The following is a 26,166-nucleotide window of genomic DNA, read 5'->3' on the forward strand; positions in this document are numbered from 1 at the left end:
GAGAGCTCAGTCTTGTCCTGCATTGGTGGCTGTACAGAGGGCAAGGCAATGAGCACGGACCATACTAAGCTCCTAGTCAGCTGCTGGTACATAATAATTGCATTTTGCTTAGTGTGGTACTAAAGTGCTTGGGTCTAGAAGAGTAAAAAGGACAAGTTACACCTCCTGCAAAACATTTTAGTTACTGCTCCCCAAGTGCCTACCACTAAGTGCTCTCTCCTCCCTTCTTCACACATTGCCAAGTTTTGTGTGTGCATTTCTGCGAGATTCGATGCAAGCTAATTTGCATAACTATATACTATCTTAAAGCAAACAGAATGCTGGGGCAAGGTAGAGTTTTGGCAAGAAATAGTAGTAAACAATTCATATGAAATACTAAATCCATGCCATGTACCTCATCCTGCATGGTACACTTCAGTTAGTGCTCCCTGAGTCGTTACCACAGGTTTGGGAGCAGCATGGCTTCTAGACCAGTGGTTCTCAACCTTTTTTGTATCAGGACCCATTTGTAAATATTGATAGCCTGTCCTGACCCAGTGCCCCTCACTCTTGACCTGCTGGCCCCACCCTCAGGCCCCAGTGTGTAGGGCAGGGGGGCCCCAAACAGCCCCTTGCAAACTGGAACTCTGCCAGCCTGCAAGGGAAAAGCCACGGTTTCCCACATTTTTCTCCTTTAAAGAAGAATTCATTTTTAAAGTTTGTTCGCAACCCTTTTATATGTTCTTGCAACCCACTTTTGATTCATGACCCATGGGTTGAGAAATGACTGTTCTAGATCCAAAAATGGTGAGAAGTCATCGTACCTAGACAGCTTTCTTCTCCAAAGTAGAACTGAAAATCCCTCCTAACTGGTTGATTAACACAGCAAATCCCAGGCTTATGTAATTAATGTGCTGGGGCACTGCTGGTAATGACAGCATTTACTATTCCCTCTAATCTTTTTGATGCTGGAGGAACTGGGGGTGATGGGATATAACAAGGGTAAAGGAAATAACTAGGTCCTATTGTTTCCCCATCTGTAGAAGACCCAAGCCCATGTTAAACGACTGCTTAATGCAAATAACAAACTTGTTTCTCATGCTGACTTATCTATCCCCCATCCTCACATGGAATTTACCCACAAACTAGATACAGTCCTCTGCCAGGTTGGGACCCAATCTCTAACAACCCTAAAATTTGAAGCATGAGATCATTGGAGCTGGAGAGTTTCTCACTCTACTACAAGGTTATTAAGCACCTACCTTGTAGCATGGATAGCCAGAGAAGATCAAATCTATTATGCCAATAGGAGATCTCTGGAGAGAACTAAGAGATTCTGGTTGCTAGATATTTGCATCTAAAGATAGACTGTAGGTCTGGACACATGGCTATTTTAGATGTAAGTGGAGGAAGAGCTGCTGCCTGGGAAAACACACTGCAGCTGTTACAATACAAATGTTATGCTGGTATGATTGATCCTTCAGTGATAAGAGTGAGCTAAATCCTTGACCCTGAATGAAGCAGGTTTTGTTATGCTTATACAAGGCTACATGATAACACACATGTAGCAGCCTGCATCAGTACCTCATCTGATGATGTAAGGCCATTCATGGAGATACTGACTTCCAGGAAATATTTCAGACCATATGAAATAAGTTGATTACATCAGCCAGTCCTGCAAACGGAACCAGCCTCAGGATCTGAGTAGGATACACTTGGATCCATTTTCAGGGTCAGGGCCAACACCTGAAGGAGGGTGTTTGTACGCATCTGGGAAGGAGGAAATGCAGGCTCCTGACAGCTCAGTATCACAACGTCTGAAAACATGTTCAATACACTTCCAGTAGCAAATCAGAAAATAAAAAGACTTGTTCTAACAGGAGAGCAGACTTGCCTCAATCAGGTGCATCAGAGAGCAGCAAAGCTGACCTCATCCTTGTCCTAAGTCTCTCAGACCCTGAGCTGGAGGCTTTAGTTTCCCTTTAAAAAGATATCAGACACTTACCTGTATTTTTCAGTTGCACATTTACAATAGTCCCCACAAAGAAATGATCTGACAAGTCTGTGAGCCTAGAAATTGCCGTAGTTCAACAGGATTGGTCCTAGCTACTACAGATTCTAGTCCTTGCAGTGTGACCCAGCTCAGGTTTAATCACACAGTTATTTGTTTGTTTAACCAGACAAATTACATGCATTTTATTACAAAGCTTTTATTAAAAAAAAAACAAAAAAACCAACCAAATGCTCAGCACAGTAACTCAAACTGGAATGACAAATCAGTTGACAGTATTTTTGGCAAAGGCTGTGCCTTACTATTAAAAAAATGGGTACATCAATGCTCATTTCAACAACTGGCATAAAATCCCACTAACAGGCTAACAAAAACAGATACAAATACAGAACAATTGAAGTAATAATTCAAGTGCTGGGCTTTTTACAAGGAGGAGGGCAATGGATGAGGAAGAGAACTCACTGCAGTCGAATTTGCTGGATGTATTGCTTATGTTTTACAGAGAGTAGATGAAGCAGGACTGACATGTCTACTGACCAGGTGACTGTTAAAATGTATTTAGTTCTATAGGACACTGTATTACACAGACGGAGAGGGCCACTATTTGTTACAAATAGTTTAATGAAAAAGCCACCCTTTCCATACAGGCTTTTCCTCTGGCAGAAAAAAAAAGGACTTTTTTTTTATTTAAAAAGAAACTTAGATCTTTGAAGCTTCTTTAAAAGCTTGCAGCTAGTAAAATATACACCAAGGAAATGAAAAACTAAAAGTTAAAATATAAAAGCATTCAAGTTTCTTAAAAAAGCTAAAACCAAAATTGATCCTGTCTCACCATTAAATAAAAAGAAGTGTGAGTGGGTCTCCCTTGACCAGACGAGTTCCATTCCTCAGCGTGCTGGGGCTGGGGGGGGAGGACAGGGGGTAGCTGTTGGTCTATGTTATTCAGTTGGCTGAAGCAGGCAGACGCAGCCAAACTACTTTGCTGCCGACTCAATGTGGATGCTGATGAGACGGGCTTAGGAATGCAAAGTGGAGATGGAGTGAAGACAAAAGCTGTTCTGCTGACCCAGGAGTTCTGAAATGCTCATTTGATCTCTTTATATCAGGGTTGGGAATCTCGTGATAGTGAAGGGTTTTGGCAGTGATTGTCTTTATGGTTCAGTGTCTCTAGCAGTGACATCCTAGACAGACTCCATGGGGGGTGGTCTGCATGGATGAAGGACACACCTGGGGTTTTAACAAGCTTCCATCTCCAGAAGGGGCCCTGGTGTCGCTGCCTTGGCTTTGCATGTCGAGAAAGCATTTCTTTTCCCACCTAAAGAGGGGGAGGGGAAAAAAGTAAAAAATTTGCTTCCAGAAGTTTTTAAACATTCATTCTTAAGGAGACCTTGAAACCAAAACACTCTCCATCTAAGAAACCCATGTTGATGGATACAGTAAAGCTATGGACTAATGGCATTAGTAGACGGTACTTTTGAATTATCAAGTTGAGTTTGTCACATTGCTGTTGCATACACACGTTGAAGGGTTTGGCTTTTACTCTGTCCATGCAGTGCATCACTCTGCATTATTAGTAGCTTGATTAAAAGTATTTAAGGTGCCCATACCTCTTAGAATGGATCCCTAAGGAGTGAAATTTAGACAGCAATAATTCCTTTTGTTGAGGGCTTTTATTTCCCTGCCACAGCTGACCTGGACATCACTTATAGAGGATTAGACATCCTCAAACCTCATCATTACAAGAGTCAGGGTCAATTAAGTCTCTGGCACGAGTTTCAAGTTCTACTCCATTTAAAAACAAAGAAATCCTATCTTAGTAGGCCCTGCAGGGGAGTCTGTTGTGAGGCAGAAAAGCAGTGTCCTGTGAATATCTACTGTAGCATGAAACTGCATTGGTAAACAGCCTGTCTTACCTATTACCCTCAGGTATATGGCTTCCAGACCTTTCACTTGCACAAGAGACTGCTGCCAAAAGCCACAGGATTTAAACTGTCTGATGGCAGAGCCTGCAAGGATCTTAGGACAGCTAATGTGGGATGTAAGGTCAGCAGTGCAAGCCTGTAGGTATTACTCAGTCCTCCCCTTACCCCCCCCAACCCTTGTCCCATCAACACCCCCCAGAGAAGCAGTCTGCAACATTAGGTCTTTGTATTACATCAGCCTGCTTTGTAATTGCTGATTCAACAGTCATCCAGGCCCTCCAGACTAAGATGACCAAATTAAAGACTCCACCCGGTGACTGACTAGTGAGTCAAGCCACAGCGCAGGATGGCAAGTAGGAAATTTTCCATATACATCTCTATGGTGGTGTTGGCATTGCTGGTATCTTGTCAAAACCTACCCAGCGTTTTCTAAGCTTTCAGAAACTGCACAACAAACAAATGGGTGAAGGTTCGACCGAGCGCAGCTTTCATAATTGCGTTAGTCCTGGATTTCAAGAAGCAAGTTCTTTTTAGCTAGCCTTGGTGAGACATGACAAGAGATCTTGAATTACTTTGAATCATACATGCTGAGACACTGTACCTACCCTTTTCAAAACAGGTTAAGTGTAAACAGTATTAGCATCTGCCTGATCATTACTGATTACGACTGATGCCAAATCATACATGAGGCTACATTCCTATTACTGACAACAGGCTAGAGCTATTCAGAACTGTAACTAGTGTATGGGCAAAGTTAAATAAATGTATCAAAGGTGCCAGTCTACACATTTCCCCCAGCAGTTTAAGCTGAATAGTGGGTGTTAGTTGCACAGTATTTTGTCCATTAGCTGGAAATGATTGTTTACCAGTGTCATAAATGAGGAACTTATACAAGTTAAAATTCTCAAGGGATGACATCTACTGAGATCAAGAGTCTCGCTGGGTCCAGGACAGCTGCTCTCAATTTGGGTGCCACGAGATCCTTTTAAGTGCTGTGCAACCTTAGCACTGTTAAGCACGCAGACATGATTCACCAGGTAAACCCAGAGTTTTCAAATAGGAATCTGTAGGGTAAAACATCCAAATGACTGCACTTTTCCCTGGGATAAAATGGCTTGTCCCAGGAGAAATACAGTGCATGTTTGTAGCCTAGAGGTAGTTTTCACCTGTTTCTATACTTGGTTGCCACAAATAGAGCAAAAAAAAGTCAGTGTGGCTTTTTAAAAAGCATAGTTAAAAGTCCACTGGAAAAGCAACTCTTTCAACAGAGGTGGTCTGTCTTGACTAATTCAGTTCCTATTTCCTCATAAAGTCATCCCAAGCCCCAACTAAAAAAAAAGCCTCCTTAGCTTCCTGCATGTTGTTTTAAAGTAGCCCAGCGCTCCGCAACACACGGGGATCAAAGAGCTATGAAGGGCTCTACCTTTCCAAGGAGCACGAGAGCCAGGCCAAGCAAACAGCAGAGGAACACTGGTGAGAGCACCCCGCAGATTTATATTTACTTTGTGCCTTTTCATCCCAGATTTTCAAAGGTTTGGTCCAGGTTGCTCTTCCTGGGAAGGTTTTCCTCTCAGTCTTACATGAAAACATTCAGCTTCCTGTTGAGGAATGGCCTTGAGGCGCCAGGCCAGTAGTTCACAGCAGTCTGATACAAGTGCTGTGATTCAGAGCTACTCCCCATTAGCAGCCAGGAATGTCTACTTCACCCAAGGAAATGAAATGCTCTTCTGTTGAGACCATTCCCTGCCACCTCCCCCTTCCCTTACCAGCAAGCTGCCTTTGAAGTCAGGAGGTTAAAACAACGGCCACGGCCTTGCTCTGGCCCTCAGGTTTTAAACTGAGGCCTTTGCTGCTTTTGTGAGTCAAAGTGCAACTGTAGCAGTTTCTGGCGCACAATTTCATAACCTCTGCCTGCTCTTCAGCAGTAAAGAAAAGGAGACTGCAAACATGATTCCAGTTGTGCAAGGGGTGGCAGAAGCAAAGAGGAGACCTAAAGTATTGTTATTCTTTCCAGAGGAATACTCCAGAAAGTTGCACACTAGCCTTTCTCCAGCTGCACGTTTTTAAGGCGACAAGCTTGTAGTAGTTCGTACTGCTGACAAACCAAATAGTACCTTAAAAAAAAAAAAAGGAACAAGAATGGTGTTGCCTTTCAGATATAAAACAGGTCAAATTAGGATTCTTTTCAAGAAACCACAGGCATGTGCTAAGGAGACTGAAGACTTCCCACATCTAAGACTTCACTGGGGGGCTGTAGCTGAAGTCTCGCCAAGCCAGGCATGCCCTAGCACAGCCCAATCCACAAGCGAAGTCGGCACAATCAAAGGCTGCAATTACAGCTCCCTGACTGTGGTCAGGCTTCAAAGAAAGTGCTGCAAGTCACATTTTACATATGTGAAGTCTTGAGCCTCTGCCACAATAAGAGCCACTGTCTGTGCCGTTTGCAGCATAGATCTGACTGCAGCAAAAAAAAGACACCCTTGAAATGAATGACTTGAATAGAAATAAAATCAGACATTTAAGCTCTCCATTAACATGATAAAAACAGAACTTCAGTAACTGGCAGCATGGGGAATACAGCCTCCCGATGCAATCGGAGGTTAGCTAAGTGATTTTTCTTTTTGCTAAAGAACAAGTGGCACACTTTCGCCCTGCTTTTGGCATTGTAATGGGATTAACTGCATAGCTTTGAAGGCCTCAGCATCCTGAACTCAAAGACGTTACCAACTTGTCATCTCTAAACTAGGCTCGGAGAGGCTGAAACAATGTGAGCCAATGGAGATTACACAGCTTCAAGCGAGGGACTGGAAGTGGGCTGTGTTCGCAATATGCTGGAGGCAGAAAAAGGAAGCAAGTAGAAGGGAGACTCAGCCTTTCAGAAAATGCAATAAGAACAGTGTACTTTGGTGTGGTTCACTGAAATTAAGATACTTTGTCCTAGTAGATGGATTTCACTAGAATTCAGTGTTAGACGCAAGCTGCGGGGGGAGGGCGGGATTTTACACTATCCCCTTTAGGGCATCTTTGAACAATGTTTTTAGAGTTATTCTGAAACCACTCTTTTGAAATGCTGTGCTACAAAATATAATACAAAATCAAGTCAATGCCTAAATGAAATGCTTGGATAGAGCCACCACATTCGGCCAGTGGTCTAGCTTGAAAATGAAGCCACATATCAAAATCCTGACTGAAACAGAATCCCTGGCTTCCGCACAGCACTACCCAGGACTTCACCGTTTCCAATCTGGCGCGCTAACCTATGTCATTTGAGCAGGGGTGGCAATGGACTTCCGGAAATATATTTCCCCCTACAACCCCAGAAAAGTGTACTAGCATAACATTTTTTCTCCTTTATATTCTCCCATAATTATACCTTCAGAAGTGTCAGAAAGTAACATGAGTTCATTTAAAAAACTTGTAAAAACCCCACAGGAGTTTGCTTAACTTTGAAATAGGCATTTATTTTCACCCTGAAAACTTACTCTGCAAATTTCAATCAAGATGAACAGAAATCTCATCAGTGTTTTTCCTTATATTACCCAGAAGGTGTCACTGTGTTCTGTCCATGTTTTACTCTGTAGTTGTGATAAGCCAGGAAAAGTGGGAAGCAGTTTCTGTTTGGTAATCTCTGTTATGGGGCCAACTACATGGCTGGGAGAGTAGTTAGACTAGCTTTCAGGCACAACGTGCAATTCTTAGGGCTGGGAAAGCAGCAGATAAATCTGCTCTTCTCCTAGGCCTGAGAAAGGGTGCTTTGGACCCACACACTTGTCTAACATCTCTCCCCACTGAATAGTTGGCCCAATAACAAAGATTACCAAACAAACTTTCCCTCTCCTTGTTTATACGAGACTTTAACAGTACTTGTAGTCTGTTTATCAATTTGGCTTTTTATGATATAAAAAGACCTGAAAGAAGAAGCTTTTTTGGCTTGCCTTTTACCTTAGAAATATCACTAATGTTAAGTGTGAGCTTCCCTAGGTTTGTTGGAAGACCTGCTCTCTCTCAAGCCTTTTGTGTGCTTTGAGATACTCCTCCCAAATTAATGCTTAAGACAATATCTGTTTCAACAAAAAGCTTTCAACAGTGACAAACTTTCTGCTCTCTAAGGCACAAATTGCACTCCCTTTTTTCCCTACCAGCAGAGAATCTCCAGGAAAGATGAGATCTGAATTCCTCATGTGAAAAGGGCTTTTTATTTTATTTTTTTTAAGTGGAGATTACCTTTATAAAGCATCAGAAAAGACCATGTCCCTTCCTTCTCTGCTGGTGGCTTAAAAGTTAAGAATGGTCCATACAACTAACACAGTGGAACTAATTCTTAAGAGTGGCAGAAAAAGATATTTCCACAATCAATTAGACTTTGAGGCACAGCATTTGTGCAGTATAGCCCCTCCCCTGCTTCCCTCACAGGCAGTAAAGAGGGTTTGCACCTGGAAAATGCTTGTATAGCCATCTTGCCTCAATCTACACATTCTGTTTACTGAAACAATGGTTTAAGCCACATAGGAGATATATCAACTCTGAAACAAAAACTATTCTCCACAACTCCTGCCACGTGAATATATTCATCTTTGCAGGATCTGTTTAACTCCCCAGTCTGTCAAAGGACCAATACTTCATTAATCAGACAAGCTGCATCAAAAGTGGTGTTATTAAAAAAAGCAGAATCACATGCTTTCTATGAAGTTTAGAAAATCCACTGGTCAGCTGCAACTGTGATAGTCTTCTTTCTTTTCCACACCCCTTTAATACTCATTAGCTGTAGGCTGGTCTAATTTATATTTTGTTCAATCACAAACTCACTCATTTCTTCTATTCAGAAATAAAGAGAATTACCCACTGCCCCCACCCCCCAAATCTCATCCACTACTGCATAAAATTTGGTTATGATTCCCTGAAACGGAGTTGATACATGAGAGGCTATTTTTCATTGTTTAAATTTGATATAAAAGGATCAAAACCAGACCCTTTAAATGCTGTGACTGGACATTAGAGTTGTGTGAGTATTTCTCCTTGTTTGAGAGCTCTATTGCACCAGATGCACTACAAGTTGCCATGAAGATTATATTTAATTTCTCTCTGGTTGCCACTAATACGGATATGTCACTGTCAAGTTACGTTGCTGCTCTTTTTAATTCTTCTAGGTATTCCAGAACATTTGAAGATGTACAGTACAGCTAGGGAGGACTCCATGGCAATCTGCCATGTGTCAAGTGAGGTACCAGTTGCAGTTATTGTACCTGGCAAGTTAAATATTTCCACATTTTGGTGCAGAGTATTTGAAGTAGTTTTGTTGTCCCTCTCCAATTCCTCAGCCACTTAAAACAGTTATTCTGACCACCACATTACAATCAGCATGTCTGTTTCTGCCAAAAAATAAAACTGAATGGGGAATCTGAACTCTCCACTTCCTAAAAGCAGTTGCTGCAGTTTATGGCTTTGGTAAGGAAGCTTGCGCTCAAAGTAAACAAGCTCCCTTCCCACAAAGAGGCATGCGATCTTTTCATTATCAGTTCCTTGACTCAAACCTCTCTCCTTCCCCCTCTGCCTCCAGCCAGTTTTAACATAAGCAGGCGATATGATGCCTTCCAATTGATTCCAGGAGGAGAGTTTTTCAGCCAATACGTATATTTCAGGAATCGTGCAAGTAGCATCTATGCAAAATACCAGCCACAAAGATGTTTGCTTGGAGAAAACGTTTGTTGTAATACTTTGGAGAATCCCTGGACGGTCAGACATCTGTGTCAGCATTTTCCAACAACATTACCGAGGAGATTGAATTCTGACAACATTTCATGTTATAGAGCAGCCAGGCTGGCATGGGCAGAGGTTGGAAATGATAATAACTCAAGTCATCAGGAGTGAAGCAGTAACCAGTTAGTTGGGGTGCATGTGGTTGGAAAAATGGACATGTCCTAAAGCTATTTACTACCTTGCTTCCACCATAGTTATCAGTAAATCACAGAGAAACCAAAACATTTTGGAGATGTGCTGAAATATGCCTGGGCAAACCTTTCAGCATCCTTTAATCCATTTCTGCTGCTTGGATCTTTTCCCTTCCTTTTTCCTTTTAACTCCCCCCTTCCCTATCCTTGTCACTTGTGTTCCATTACGTACACATTTCTGGCTGATTTTGCCTGCTTAGGCCTCATCAGTTTTCTCCTTTGCTCACTTCGGCTTTCCCTCAAACCACTGAACCCCTACCTCCAGCCTGTCATGCTATGTACCCTCTACAAAGGCAGGAAGTCTCACATTTTTGGCATCTTCAAATCTCATACTCACTAGTATATCTCAGCTGGAGTCCAAATGCATTATCACTGGACACTAGTGACTGCAACAGCCTTGTTGTGGACTCAATAACTCATTGAAGGAAACCGCACCATAACTGTGGGCAAGATGTACTTTGAACTAGATTCAGAAAGAGTACTTAACATAACCTTAGAGAATGGCTATAGTTTATATCAAAGTTTTGGATGATCTGAAGCAATCTGCCCATTCTTACTGCTCAGCAGAGCACATTTGTAGTACCTGGGTATGTTCATTCAGCATATGTACATACATGCATGCAAGCACACATGCACATTCTCCTTCAGCAAGTATCATCCAGTAAGTTGCCTGCACAGAGGTAGATGGAGTCAACAAAACTCTGCTTTCCCAAGGTGGAAAAGATACCTACCATCTGAAATTCCATGTTATAAACTGAGGATAGAGAAACAGGCATTACAATAATTCTCATGCCCTTTGTGGGGAGGACACTACACACTAAATATCCCTCCAGTTCTATTTTAGCTAATAAACTCTTGTTCTCTACTATGCCATAAAAATATTCCAGTACAAATAACCCAGTCTAGGCAGGGCATCTCTTCTTAGAATATTAAGAGCAGATTGTCAAGAAATCAAGATTATCAAAGGGAAGCTGAACATTTTCCAGTGCTCAAGAGCTTTAACTACTGTATCACATTAAGTCATATTCTGTTCCTAGTTAAGTCCTGTACATTAACTCTAAAACAAACAAACAAAAAACCTACACCATGTATATTGAATAAGGCACTTTTGCCCACCTACAAAAAGCTTGAAATTGTGGCAGATTTGGAAATGTGATAAGTTGAAAAAACTTCCATTTTAAAGCAGCTGAAACCCCAGACTTAACCATGTACACACAATTTATTAGATTTGGCAGGATAATGATCTTAATACAGGAAGAAATTTGGCCAATTTTAACATTTTGGCCACCACCTTTTTCTTATTTGGGCAAATGGCTCCATAGAAAGGGCAGAAAAAAATAGTGCAAAAAAATTAGACCTGTATTTTGTATGTCTGCTTAAAAAGGGGGGCTGTGTATGCAAAATGTGGTCTGTGAGCAAACAGTCTACAAATACGACCCTTCATACGTGTTTTCAATTTAAAAATAACTGAAGAGGTCTTTGTAGGCTTTCTGCTTTATCATTAGGGGCATGTACAGAAGATCTTTGCTACTTATGAGAGTGGAACAGGATTTCAGGTGAATGAGTTTCTATCAGATAACATACTAGTTTTTAATGAAGTATTCCTAGTAAGGGACAAAGTGTGTCTTCACACAGTTCCCAAACAAAATCTGAATTTATAGATCCTCTGGGTGGAGCCTAGTGCTTAAAGCATTCATGTCTGTCAGTAGCTAGTCAAACTTCAGAGCAATTTTTATTGTTCAGGCTAGAAAAATCCAATGCTGCAATGTACATCTAAATGCTGAAGGAAAGGACTGCATCACATTATCTAAAATCATTTCTGCTGAACAGAAAAAAAATCCCTTGGTAATATTTGCTTGTAAATTTATCTTCTGCTCGCTTTTTGAAAAAAGTACCCAACATGTTATATTACAGCAGAGGTGTCCAAGATATCACGCACAGGCTGAATCCAGCCCATGCAGCCCTATTATCTGGCCTGCAATGCTGCCTTGTGGGTCTCAGACTGGACCTGCATACTGCATGTGGGGTACACCAGACTGGAGTGTGGCGCTAGTCTGGTGTGCGGGACCAGTCCAGATGATATGCTGCTAGCCGGACTTGGGGCTAGGCCAGGGCACATACTGCCTATGGTACCATGCTGAACTGGCTTTGCATGCTTGATCCAGTACAGAGGGCCAGTCTGTGGGCCTTATCCAACCAGAGGACTGCCAAGCACCACTTATCTGAGTTTGACAAAAGTTACAGTAGTCATCTCTTCAACATGACTCAACTTGGACTAACCACCAAGATGAACTGTAGTCTGCTGATTTGTATGTAGACAAAAAGGTAACGTGCATCATTTTGGCAAAACACAAAGGCACAGACAGAAGTGACAATTTTCGCCTGAGTGGAGGGAGTTTGGTTTGGGATTTTTTGAGCCAGTGCTGGAGGGTGGGATGGGTGGATTGGAGTCCCTCTGAGGTGGGGGGACTCCAATTCACTCACCCCACCCTGTAGCACAGGCTGGGGAACACCCAGAATGAGCTTCCTTTGCTCCCTTTCCCCTCTCCCATTCTGAAAACAGTGCTAGGGCTGGGAGAGAGAAGGGATGTTGCTAGGGGAAACTGTCTGCAGGAATCGCAGCCAGCAGCTGGATTCTCCAACCCCTGGGACCCAGCAGCAAACCTCTGTTGGGTCCAGGGGATCATTAGAGCATTTCCTGTGAAGTGCCACGAGTTACAATGGGGAGTTGCTCTTCTGTGTGCACCTAAACAGATGGTTCATCCAACAGGATGCAGTTTTACTTACTCTTTTCAACGTTAGGTTAAAGGATTCAGCATTGCTGTATTAATTACTATTGCCCTTCACAAGTTTGGAGCATGACATGGGCCTACTCTGTTTCATTTGTATATAGCTGATCTCATATTATAACTGAATGCTCACAGCCAGGCTTGCAAATACTTCAGGTAATTCTTTGATTGCTAAACCTCTTTTTTTAAATCCAATGGCTGTAAGATTGCTTTTAATGTATGTTTTGACTGTCGATTTCCCTGCCAGGGGTTCTACTATGAGTCATAGAATGGTGCCTGATCTACTATGTAAAGTAGACCACAGGAAGTAAAACCTAAAATATGAAGCAGTGACAAAAATGTGGTTAAAAGCACGGGTGGGGAGCAAGGAAAAAAATCTATCAGTATTAACATACAACTTGGAACTAAGAGTGAATTACTTCTTGCATAGTGTCCAGAATCCTTGACCTCTGAAGCTACTATCTTGGCTAATAAGATTATCACTACTTCAGTGGACTCTGTGTCCTGTATAAATAGATTCCAATACACAAGACAGAAGCCACAAGTCCTTCCAGTTTCCAGACAGAGAAATGAAATGCCACTCAGACTCTGGTCTGGTATCTAGTAGCATAAGTATAATTAGTTAATATCCAGTGTTTAGTTAGTAGTCGTCTACCTGTGGGAAAGATGAGGTAGAGAGAGAAGCATCTCTAAGATACAGAACAGAAGTGGAAACAATATTAAAAAACCTGACACTTAAAACCATAACCACAAGAAAGAAATTCTTAATAGCTGAAACAGTCACATTTCCTTACATCTGGAATTGTGTTAGTATATGTATGGATCATTCAACTATAAAAGCTGAATGAGAAAAGAACTAGAACACCCAGCCAGCCAGCATCTTAAAGGCAGCAACACATTAGCTGCATTACTAAAAAAGTGCAAATCTGACCTGTTTCTGACCTGTGAATTGTGTGACATCCTGCTGGCTGAAAGGGTTTCCATTGTTTAATGAAACTATCCTTGTGCTTCACAGGCAGACTTGCAGCTAGTCAGTGAGGTATGGTCAGGTTGAAAAACGTAAAGAGGAGATGGGGAATACCTAATAGATAGCCGGTATAAAAACCATCCATAATCAAAATAACATTGACTTTGAGATATGATACTTCTGTAATTTTTTTCTAAATTGATATCATTGTAGAATTAAAGGTATGCAAGATGTGTATTTTACAGTTAAATTTGAGCAGGAAATCTTTAGAGATGTCTTACCATGCTTCAGATGTAGGCAGCTGTCATTCTGGGGCCTGTACCTGTAGAAGATTGTTGTGCTTTAACAAATTTCCATTGAAGAGGGGTTTTTTTGCACATTCCAAATAAGTTTTTATGCTATAATTATTACAGGGATTTGTTTTCAGTTCTTTTTGTGGTTCTTATACCAGCCATTTTTGTTGGGAGAAGTTAATTTTTTCCCCTTTCTTTAAAAAAAAAAATAGAGGAAGAGAAGAGACCTCACTGATGCTTCGAGCCGACCTACTAGGCAGTTGTTAGTGTACAAAAATGTAAAGTATGATAACTTTTGTAGCTACTATCAAATTGTTAAGTGAAAGGTCTATTTCGTTTCCACTAAACCTACACAATATTTGACACATTCACTTATGTCAAAATCCAGATGAACATGAAAGAAACCAAAGTAAAAGCAAGACAATGATGTTGGCAATGGATACATTCATCTGAAGTTAATATATTTATGTTTTCTCAGGAAAAAATGCATATTTGACATATTTTTAAAAAAGGTGAAACAAAAATAAGTGTTAAAGGAAAACCACACTAGAGTGAAACTGCACATTTGTAAATATAAGCAAGTCACTTCTAACATACCTGATGCTGACTCCTGTAGCTTTTCTCTCTTCCTCTTCTTTTTCTTCCCCTAGAAAAGAGACAGTTTACTATACTATTATATACATTTTCTTCTGGCAGAGGTGATAGTAGAAATGAATACAACTGCACATCTGAATTGTATTGGCTCTCTGTTTTTTAAACATGGCCAAAAGAGGTTTTTATAGCAGTGATTCTCAACCAAGGTACCATGGCACACTATTATGTGTACAAACATGTTTCACAAGATCAACTCAAATTTCAAATAAGAATCCATGGTGTTAAAAATTCTGATATGTTGTCTTTGAGTTCTTTGCAACAGAAACACTGCTCTATTATTTTTCCATAGTTAAAAAATGAAGTGAAAACTAAGAGTCAGCATTTTCTAGGGGATGCCTCAAGTCTAAAAAAGGCTGAGAACCACTCGTATACACAGTTGCCTTCTTACTGGAACACTGCCCCAAGAAGTGGGAACCCTGGGAACCCTGAGGAGCAATGCTTCCTTTTGCCTGAAGGGTTTCAAACTGATGCCCTCCCACCTCCAAGGAGTACAGTCTCCACCAGACTAACGCCTAGTTTAGGATGGAGGCATGCTCCACTTCTCCCATTGCAATGGGGCCACTGTGCACTGGGTCAAACAAAAATGCAAGATTCACAGGGCCAGAAAGAGAAGAAGAGAGAGTGTGACTGTAACCACAAAGATGAGAGCAGGGTATTCTCCTGGGAGGGGCAGTCCTGGATTTTGATCTTTGCCCTAGGGCTACCTACAGTTAGAGATTACTTTGGGATCCTCCAGAATTACAAAGATATTAAATCCAAAGTAAAATTATAGTGAAAACTCAGCATAAAGGAGGAAACTAAAAAGCTATCCCCTAATTAAGAAATTTCACTACTGAAGGTGGTACTACCCTTCACGGAGGTTGCATTTTATTTACTTTGTTATATTTGATGGTATTAAATGGTGCCATGATCAAGAAAGGCAGGTACATCTTGCTCACATTAATGAAGAGACATATTGCCTACACTCCCTGCTTGCAATTTTGACACTTTAAATCAATTGATAGCAAGGGCTTGCTTGAAATAATGACTTCAAATGCAGTTTGTGTTTATGAGTGACAGAGTGAAATGCTGTTGTAAGCAAGCAAAGTGTTTGGACAAAGTGATTTGTAAACAGCCTACTTAGCTTTTGTAACCAAATTGTTAATTCAAGAACCTCAAAGCACTTTTGCAGACATTAGACCCTAAATGCCTTTTTGTGGTGGATATTCTGCCTATTTCACATGTAAACTAAGGCAAGCCTGTACCCTTACTTGCCCAGGGTCATGACTTTTTCCCTTTTTGCCACCAAATATAATGAATCTGGATACATCCAAGGAAGGATTTAGAGGGAAACAAAGCTCACACCTAATAGAGTAATTTTGTTAGCAATTTCCTCTTTCCAATGAGGATATTAATGTAAGTCAGGGTTGGGATTTTTTGTTTCAGGAATATCATGAGAGTGGGAAGACAGAAGGAACTAAAAAAGGTGCTTCAGGAAGATTGTCACTGTCAGTACTACAAATAACAAAGAATGCACTTGGGAAACACTCTTGACATTTCTGAAAGAGCTTGAACAAACCAAACCAACTAAAACAGAGGAGTCATTCTGAGACTGGATTATGTCGAACATTATTTTGTAAACTTCAGATGCTGGTGCATTTGCCAGCAGCCACCAGATTTAACAAATTCAACATTTTTTAGATTTTAGGTACTGGAGGAATGCTGTCTTAACTTTTAGTCTGATCACACAAGCAAAGTAATAACCCAAAAAGAAAACACTCAAATGATGGCTGCTCAAAGAGAATGACTGATAAAATGCTCTCTACTGAGCTGCTCTGATCATTGCCATCCCACCATACATAGTAAAAGGAAGAGGGACTGCGACAGTGTCCAAAAACATGCCATCCCACAAGATAAGTACACTGTCTGAAAATGTTGGTCTGTAACAAATTAAAGTGGGCACAAGTATAGAAGTAGATAAGAGATATTGATTGGTATATGGCATCTTGTCCTCCTATAATGTCCATCACTGGGTTGTAAAGAAGCTACTCCACAGATAAACAAGTCTCCAGGCCACCTGCTTTGAGTATAATGCCTTTAGGCTGTGGCCAAACTTGTAAAGTTCTTAAATTTACAAGATCATTAAAGAAAGACAATATATATATCCAACACTGTGCTTACGTAGGTTAACAAGAGAATTGCTAAAAAATAAGATGTTAGACCACCAGCCTACCACTTTAAAAGATAAACATAAATCATAAAGCTTGACTTCAGAAAGCATATGCCAACCAAAGATGTGTGGGAGCCAGGGGGAGAGGGGGGCACTTGGGGAGAGGTAACCATAATTGCAGTTCCTAAGTATGTGGTTGATTTTCAAGCAGGATAATGGAAATCCTCTTGCTTTTAAATACCTCTATTATACTACTTATTTATTTGCTTCTGGATGCACTTCAGTATAGGTCTGACATAGTTTGGGTATTGGAAACACAATCCTTATTTATCACATAACAGCTCATCAGCTAATTTACTTGTACTAGTGACTATTTCAATGGCCCCCTCTAGATATTCATGTAAAGGCATGATAGGATTTCATGCATGATCCACACAATAACAGTTGTGGGATCCAGCATCAGATCCTATTGTGCCTTATTGCTGGTGCAGGAGGGGCCCAGGAATACAATCCCGGGCTCCCCTTGCACCAGCATACTAGTAGCAAGCTGCCATGGCTGGGAGTCGTGTCAGCAGACAAGACTCATCCATGGCAGCCCGAGGACTGTTAGTTGACAGGACTCCCAGCCAGAGCAGCCTGTGGGACGGTGCCATGGATCTGAGTGCCATCAGCTGTGGGAGATACAGCCGCAGTAGTGCCTAGTGCAACCCTGGTGCTGAGAGAGCTGTCGGCTGATGGAGCTTCCAGCTGCCGGGGCATAGACCCTGTTACATATGCAAATGAAAACTGGATAGATACCAGCTATAAAAAAGTTATTACACATTTTCCAGCTCTAACTTTATAGCTGGATGGACCTTTAAGGCATAATAGTTCATTTGCACATGTAACTAGTCTAAATTAATTGTGCAATAAGCCAGGTAATGTGTAGAGGAGGTCAACTTCTGGGGAGTAAAGTACAAAAATGTCATGGCAGGCCCCAGACTGGAAATCACCCTGTTTTTTCCACCAGAGCATGGATCTGCTCACCTTTGGCATGCTATGAATTCCGTCGCTTCATTGGGATTTTGGCTGTGGTGACAGCAACAGGCAATATTTTATATTTACAGTTTGATGGGAGTAGGGAAGAGGGATGAGTCTGTATCTATTTGAAATTAACCCACTAATTCAAAATAAGTATCTGCACACTCACAAAGTCTGATGCGGCACTTAAAAAGCTGGAAACTCCAAAAACAAGAGTGCCCTTATCTGAAGTATCACTAACCACCAAGCATCTCAGCATAGCATTTTTGCCTCATGGCCAAACATGAACATTAGTACGCTCCTAGCTGGACTTGAACATAATGATGAAGGAGCCAGCAAACTAGGTGTGCTGCCATGGAGAGATGTATGGCAGTCCAATCGGATCTACTTTTGGAGCTGTCCAGACAGATCAACAGCATAAGATACCTAGTTTATTCATCTGTATTCACTCACCCATTGCTGTTTCTACTATACAAGACACCGTTACAGGTACTGCACGGCTTCCCTCCATCAACCTGTGGACAAGCGCTCAGCAGATCATACAACTACACAAGAAGCCTGAATGAGTTTCAGCTTGGAACACGCTTTGGAAATGAGAACTCTATGGTGAGATGCACAAACACTGTGATGCAAGAGAAGAGTCTACAAATAGGCAATACAGGCTAATCTCTGACTGCAGGTGGGGCTTAAGAAAGTAGCAAATGTGCTAACAAAAGTGGGAGTGGGCATCAGAGGGGGGGAAGTATTTGCTTTGGTGACTTTCAAATGGCTTCTGACAATACTTTCATTGCCAAGAGCGTTCCCCAAAGAGTCTAAGCTCACAAATAAATACCTGAAGACATAGGTACTTCCGGACCTGGGCCCTATTACTTTAGCATTCAAGTACCAAAACCACCATAAATGCAGCTATCCAGATTTTACTGAAGGAAAACTACAACTGAGAAACTAAGGCCTTGGACAAATGCTATATCTGTAGAGCTGTATATGCCCTTTGAAAATAGCAAGTGTATATATGCCCATACTCTGTGTAGTGTCACAAAATGGTACATCTGCTACAAAAAAGTTCCTGTGTCAAACAGGAACATCTCTGCAGCACTACATTTTGTAGTGCCACATATAACACAATGAGAGTTACATATAGAGCTACAGGCGGGCAATTTTTTGGTGCCCCCAACTTCCTACAGTGTTCCACTCTGCCTCCTCGCCCCAAGGGCTAGTTCCCTGACAGTCAGCAGTGAAGACAGCTGCAGCCCAGCCAGGACCTAGAGCTGCAGCTCTGCTTGCTGCCACAATCCATCACTGAGCCAGTGGTTTTGGCACAGAGAGCTGCTGCCACTGTAAGAGGGGTGAGAAGAGATGCCAAGAACCCAGAGTAGCAACTATCAAAGACATTCTGACCTCTCCCCTGCTGAGGAAGGGAGACTGGGAAGGCTGTCAGTGATCAGTCTTACTGAAAGACTCCTGTGGGGGCAGGGAGAGTGAAGAAGCAGTGCTTTATCACACCCTTGATAGTACACCACTGTGGCAACTTTGGCATGCCAGCCAGGGGGCCCCAAATATGTACACCCCCATAGGACTGTACTTTTGTAGTGCTACTAGGTGGTAAGACACTGCAATACTACAAATAAATGTGTCCCCCAAGCCTAAGAGCATTTGATATAAACAAACGATGACTGTTACCAAGTACAGAATGGAATGGAGCCCACATCTCAGGGTTGGATTCCTCTTTCTGGAGAATCACAGGATTTATGTTTTATCACACAACACACAAGCATGAGGCATTTGATCTTTTAGAACAACTACCAAGCACAGAGGTTTGTAAAACTCAGATGCCTCTTCAGAAATCAATGGGTGATGATAGTGGTAGGCTACATTTTTCAAGGCACTAAAATCTCAGCTTCCCACTGGGTTCCTGCAAAGCTCAATTCCATCTGAATATTTACTCACAAAACACAATGATAAGCCACCATGGATAAGGGCCTGATTTTGGCAAGCTGATCTTTCACCTATAGGAACAGTAACTTAACATGAAGTTTAAAACTACATCCAAGATGAGCATCTTATTATTAAACAGTGTAAATCCTGTCCTCTACTTTAGATGGTTTTCATCAGGTATAGCCATAGCAACACCCTTGCATGGTCCCTTTTGTTTGGGACTATTAAGAACTTTAGCATGCTTAGGCAAGAAAATTTATCTCTGTTAAATGTAAACATGGAACAAATATGAAACATGAAAAAAATATTAATAGGTTGGGGGACTCTTTGAGGGTTTTGTTTTATGTTTTGAAAAGAAAAGAAACCTGCCAAATTTTGTAGGCTTTATTTTTCCAAAGTATGAGCTATATTTGGGAAATGTGAAATTCGTTTTTGGAAAAAAAAGATCAGCTTCTATCACATGAAATATTAGATTTTCCTACAGGGAAGTAGTTACTCTTCTCAAATCTAATGAACACAAGATTTTATGAAGAACCAATGACCAAACACAAATGCAAGAAAATGTCAAGTTAAATTTGAAAAATATCATGATTTCAATATATCCATAGATAATGACATGGATCATCAGGTAGTTCATACGGTATTATCAGAAAATTCTTTACAGGTTGTGTATAGCTTGTTCTGTCATTCAGTTGCTGAATTCCATGCAAATAAATACATCAGAAAATTCTAAAATAAATCATTCTGTGTGTTAAATGAGAGGGAGCATTATCATTTGCAAAAGAAAATGAATCAATCTATGACTACAGTTTCTAAATCTTGAAGTGCAAGAGCACTGAACTTTACCTCTAAGTAAAGATTTTCACAGAAGCTTTGAGAACTTTGGGCACTAAAAATTCCTTAGTAAAAATAAAAACGAATTAATACCTTGAAAATCCCCGATTTATTTCTACACCTCCCCATCCAACAACAACATTCTAGTTCGTAAATATGAGTGAATAGTGTTAATGCAATAAGAGATTAGGATTCTCCTCATAGACAAATACATATACGGCTAACATTGCAGATCCCCTAGACTGTCTTTACTTCCTGAGTGTTTCCCAATTTAAAAAAAAAAATATTCAGGTAAAGGAAACAAATAGTTGAAAAGACCCATCAAGCAAGTGGCTTACATAGTTGTCTCTTGCAGACCAGCCTGGATAAAGCTGCATGTGTAGCTGCCTTTCTTTACGAGCTAGTTCATAATATTTAGCTTGTTCTTCACGGGAGAGAGCGTGCCACTGCAAATAAAATAAACACAGTATTAAACCAGGAAATGCCTCATACCCAAGAAATGCATGTCATGAACAAGTGTTTCTGTGACCTTTATTTTATCCTTTCCCATCGCAAAGAAGTAATTTGCTAGTGATTATGAACACCTGCATTTCCTAACCAGTTTTTGGGCACTTTGTCAGCATTACAACTGCCAACTGCCTGGAGCTAGACAAAAACATTATTTATAGAACTACAGGACTCTCCAAGTGATCTACTCATAAAGCCATGTTCTCTGACCATCACATAAAAAGCTCTGTTTTATTATGGCCACTGAGGCCAAAGGTGTCTTCATGTGATCATCTCCTTTCCACGTGTTTATGAAAACACACAAGTGTTCCTCTAGTCTCTCAATTCTAATGTAACGCCCGGTAAATGAACTGCAGAATGAACAGTGCAGGGGCTCCCTTTCTGTTTGGTTAGCATCATGCACAATTCTTTTATAAGCCATTTTACGGTCATCAATGGCAAGGCAGTCCAGACAGCCAAAGTACACACTCACAGTCCTGCACTGCAACTCTGAGTGTGACCTAATGTACTCCCCGATTGCCCCTCTGTATATGTCAAGCCTTGATCCAGCTTTACCCTGACTCTGCCCCTACATGCACTAGGAGAAACAGCAATGCAAATGTTTCTGACACCAGAAGACCCTTTCTTTACACATACTTCACTTTGAAGGCCAAAGAAAGATGCTTTGCTCTCTTAACCACTTTTAAAATATTGAAACTGAATTGTCAAAGTGGCAACATGAACTACCTAAGTCAGTATCTGGCAATTTTGTACTTGCTGCTGCACCTATGGCAACATTAACTGAAGAGTTTGCGGGGGGGAGTATTTTATGTCTGCTGAGTTAAGTTTAGGTTGCTATACATAGCTATTTTCTTGTTGGTTTAAATTTCTCACACAATATAGGAGAAAATTTGAAACATGAAAAAGCTATAGGCAGGTAACTAAAACTACTTTTAGCAGATAACTAATATGTTGGGTCAGTCTCATCTCCTTACTGCCTTATTTGTGACCCTCACATCTAACACAAACTAAGTGTTTACTATGTTTTCACTTGACACATTTTATTATGCAACTAACCATAACACATGCAACTTATTTACTGCTTTCTGCCATGCTCTGACCAAGACATTGGAATACAACAGAGCATAAAACATTCTAGAGGAACTAGCGTTCAATGTCTCTTCATATAAGCAAGAATTATGGCAACCCAGTAAAAGAAAAGTAACATCTGAAGAACAAATTGCACACAAAGAATGCGATTCAAGGAGCAGGTAGATCCAACTAAGGCAGCCAGCTTTCACTAGACCAAGAGGCTAAGCTAGAAAGGTCAGCCTGCTTCAGCTAGCTGCCAGTTTAGGCATTTCTGCTCCAGTGCACCTGAAGTGAAAATGTTTAAGAAAATAAGAGAATGGCCACATTTTCTGGAGATTATGCAGTTGAAAGCAAAATGATGCATTGAAACTAGCTGTCTAACCACAGGCTGGAAGGTGAAAATACTTTCTGATAAGGGAAATCTATCTTTCTCATCGAGACTTCATAGAAAGTTTACAGGTTGTTTGGAGAAGTGCACCTGCAGGGCCATGAGAAGTTTCATTTTATTCCCTAGATCAAGGTCACATGGCTGCTTCTGATGTGGCACTGCTGAATGAGTTCAATTTCTCACAGACTTAATGGCTCATCAGTCAAACTCCTATGCTAACCAACAACAAAAATGAGATTTCCAAATCCTGCGTAAAATTTGCTTACATAAATACTGAGATGCCTTTGAAACCAAAGGTTCATATTTCTTGGAGCTTAGGTATTCACTGTTCAAATTAGAGATGTGTTTACTATTATTAAGATAAATGATTAAATTCATAGCAAGGTCATTTAGAGTCAAGGATGCAAATGTAGTCTGAACGAGACCCTCATTTGTGGAAATTGTATTAAGTGTGGAGTCAGCAGTAAAGGGACAACTATAGCCTAGATATACAGGTGTTATTGCTGCATTTCTTGGCTTTTACAGGCATAAGACAATGAGCTACATTTTATCTCCACGTTATCTTATGCATTTTTGTTTTTATTGAGAAAAAATATTGTTAGGAGCCATTATGCACCTAAGTGGCCTTGTTATGAGCTAATTCTGAACAAGTGACCATAAACCCAAAGGTTTTATTAGATTTGGCAGTTTTTCATGGGGATTTGTTGCATATTCTTGTGGGGGATGCAGCTGTTAACAGTTTTTACCAACTCCCACACAAGTTACCTATTTAAAATCTAGACCTTGGGGAGGCTCCAGGAACAGGAACTCTTTTCATTTGCAGGTAGCGTTCTCTCACGGGGGTCATGGTTCCTACCATACTATTTGGCACCTTACATGTTTTTTCAGTTCACAGACTAGAAGCTCTCTAGATGAGGAATGATGCCCAACTCTAAGTGGCACACGCAAAGAAATTATGACAGTGGGGTGTAAAGAAATTTAGGACAGACAGTAAACAGGTCATGTAGATAAACAAGGTGAGCATACAGTCGTTTTTGGGCCATTAATTAGAAAGTAATCAAAAGCTAAATAAATTTGTTCTGATGGCATCATTTGTCATCATTCTTACTGGCATCACTGCAAGTCTGCTGCACGTTATGCTAACCACAGCCTGGGCAAAGGTGCTGAGGCATGTGAGAGGAAGATGATAATACCAGGGCATCAAGGGTATGACTGGAGAGGTCATGAAGGGTATGACTCAAGAATGACTGGAGAAGATATTAATGAATGCTATCAGCAGGGCTGTGAACATAGTCACAAGAAACTTGTGTTTGATATGATCAGAAAGGAGTTGTCAGTCAAGTGATTCAAAGATAGAACAGAAAGAAGGAAGTGATTTTCAATGCAAGCCACTTCTGATATTTTGGTAATTGCATTTCATGTGCATCCTGTTCCCTCTGAATGTCCATTGAGATGATTAGAAAAATAGGTTATAGGAGTCAAAAAAGGACTGGCGTATGTCTCCTGTTAACCCCCTGCCCCCCCAATTCCAGTTGGGGAAGCAAGTCTTCAGACTTGAATAGAATGATACGTCTTCCCTGGTTAAGCTTGAACAAGATTTTCATTTTAAAAGATGAATTAGTCTGGGTGCCCTAAAATCCACATGCTTATTTGTCCACAAAATTGCTATGCTGCATAGGAATATTAGGCAGTGTTGGTGGTCCACAGTAGGAAGCCATTTAAACAGCTGATTCCAAAGACGCAACATCCTTAAAAACAGCATTTTACATAATCACCTCATTCTTCTAATTTTGGGGAGTCACACCTTGGATAGAATCCTCCTTCAATATTAAATCAGTCAGTCACTAGGCATTTACCTCAGGCTAGTTTCCCTTTGAGGAAGGAAGGCTGCAAAAGTTAAAATAGAAAATCTGCAACTCCAGGTGTGTCAAACTGATCAGCCTTATAAAGAGTGGAATTCACATGAGCAGCAAGGCTGTCCTTCTTGAAGCAAGTAAGTTTCCAAGCAGACATTTGAGCCTCTCACAGTGACATTCTGGGGTTCTTGAACCAATATTCATACGCTGTAAGTTTGAAAACTGCTCTTCGCAGTCTTCAGTATCCATCTTGAACACTTCCCATCCATTCTGTTGGAGTTCCTTTTGGAAAGTTTGCCCCACAACCAAAAATTTTAGTTGAAGATTTACAATATTTTAAAATATTCTAGTACAATTGATATCCATACATGGATTTTGGTAATCATGGAAATGTGCACTGACTAAACAGAGGAAAGATGAAAGACTCTAGTAGACAAGATAGTGTAGTCCTATTTTCTGAACAATAAAACAGTGCAAACGAAGAAAAAAAGTCAGGCACTGGGTGTCCCCGCCCCCCATCAAGGAATTAGCAATTCATCTAACGTAGGCTCCCTAATAACATTCACATTTTTAAGTGTAGTTTGTCCAAGGGATGTAAGAAGAGCTGATAAAGAGGTTTTAACTTGCAGTAGAGGGCTGGGGCCTATCAGAACATTGTCTTCTCAACCAAATACTATAATTTATCTCCCTGATTCAGGCTGGGCTGGGCACAACAGTGGTGGTAGTGGAAGAGGCATCCCATTCATTGCCCTGTCTCAGGGCAAAAAGTGGAGGACATACCTCACATAAATGTGGAGTGGAAATAAATCCTTCCTCCCATAAGTGTCAGTATCTGGGAGGTCCCACGTACCCTCAAGGTATGAACTAGAAAATTAAAACGCTAATTTTAGAGACGGAAAATGAGAACATATGAGCTAAACGGAGCAGCTTAGAGCTACTGATCGAGGCTGTGTTCATCTCCAGGGGGTGCTCTTGTTCAGCCAACATCATACAGCAATGAACAGGACATTTCACACCTCCACACTCAGCTCTATCATGTTCTGATGCCTGTGGACTGGCAGACAGGGCTGAGTTAGTGACGGTGACTGGACTTGAATGAGTGGGTTTGGAGAAGACTCAGAATGTATAAGGTATGTGGAGAAATTAATACACTGAGTATGGAGCTAAAATAAGAGAAGTTAAGTAGTAATGGTAGAATTTAGCTATGCAGAAAAATGTCTTGAAACATAGAAAATTACTGGGTGGAAAGGAGGACTTCATCTGTCCCCAAAAAAAGTTGCAAAGGTTTCCATCCATCCCCAAAATATATCACTTTATTCCTTTGTCTAACCCTTCCCCAAAAGTGTCTAAGAACTTCATGCTAGTCCCTGAAAACCCTCCCCAGATTTTCAGCCAGTGTGTCCAGTGTTAATACCTGCCTTTTTCAAAGTGGACTGAGAAGGGAGAACTGGATGGTAGAGAAACTGGTATCAGTGAAGGGACTGTCAAAAAGCTATGGCAGATTAATCATTGCCAATGGGTAGAGCTGAACCGTAGCATATGAGGATGCCCTCCATTTAAAGAAGAATAAGCCAAGGAAATTAGATAATGAAATAACCTTATTAATGAGGAACTGCCCCTTGTTTCATACCTTTCAGCATGAAGAGATAAATTAAATGTCAAACCGTGAAAACAGGAAGAATGAAGGTATATGCCAACCCTTCTTTGGGAATACATATTGACTGCTTGTAAACAACCTTCCACAAAGGGGTCCATATCTGTTTGTCCTGCAGATGCTAACACAATATAAGTGATTCTAATAATACATAGTGCCTAATGAGAAGAATATTGGGGGGGGGGGGGG

The 26,166-nt window shown here is 40.9% G+C and overlaps 1 protein-coding gene across 5 annotated transcripts in view; it reads right to left on the reverse strand.

Moving 5' to 3' along the window:
• Positions 1-2,169: 2,169 nt before the first annotated feature.
• LEF1 (lymphoid enhancer binding factor 1) overlaps positions 2,170-26,166 on the reverse strand; it is a 124,713-nt gene continuing 100,716 nt past the window's right edge. For 2 of the 5 annotated variants that reach the window (XM_019521953.1, XM_019521950.1), the window contains 4 exons: positions 20,840-20,947; positions 14,507-14,555; positions 13,898-13,938; positions 3,217-3,305 (listed from right to left, as the gene is read on the reverse strand). In XM_019521953.1, the coding sequence (XP_019377498.1) occupies positions 13,904-13,938; positions 14,507-14,555; positions 20,840-20,947 (192 nt within the window). In that variant the 3' untranslated portion in view covers positions 3,217-3,305; positions 13,898-13,903. Of the gene's footprint in view, positions 3,306-13,891; positions 13,939-14,506; positions 14,556-20,839; positions 20,948-26,166 lie in introns of those variants that run through there. The other 3 variants (XM_019521952.1, XM_019521949.1, XM_019521951.1) reach the window with 2 other exon arrangements.

This window comes from Gavialis gangeticus, unplaced genomic scaffold (genome assembly GCF_001723915.1).
Source record: "Gavialis gangeticus isolate Ggan-Ray unplaced genomic scaffold, GavGan_comp1, whole genome shotgun sequence".
Classification (NCBI taxonomy): Eukaryota; Metazoa; Chordata; order Crocodylia; family Gavialidae; genus Gavialis; species Gavialis gangeticus.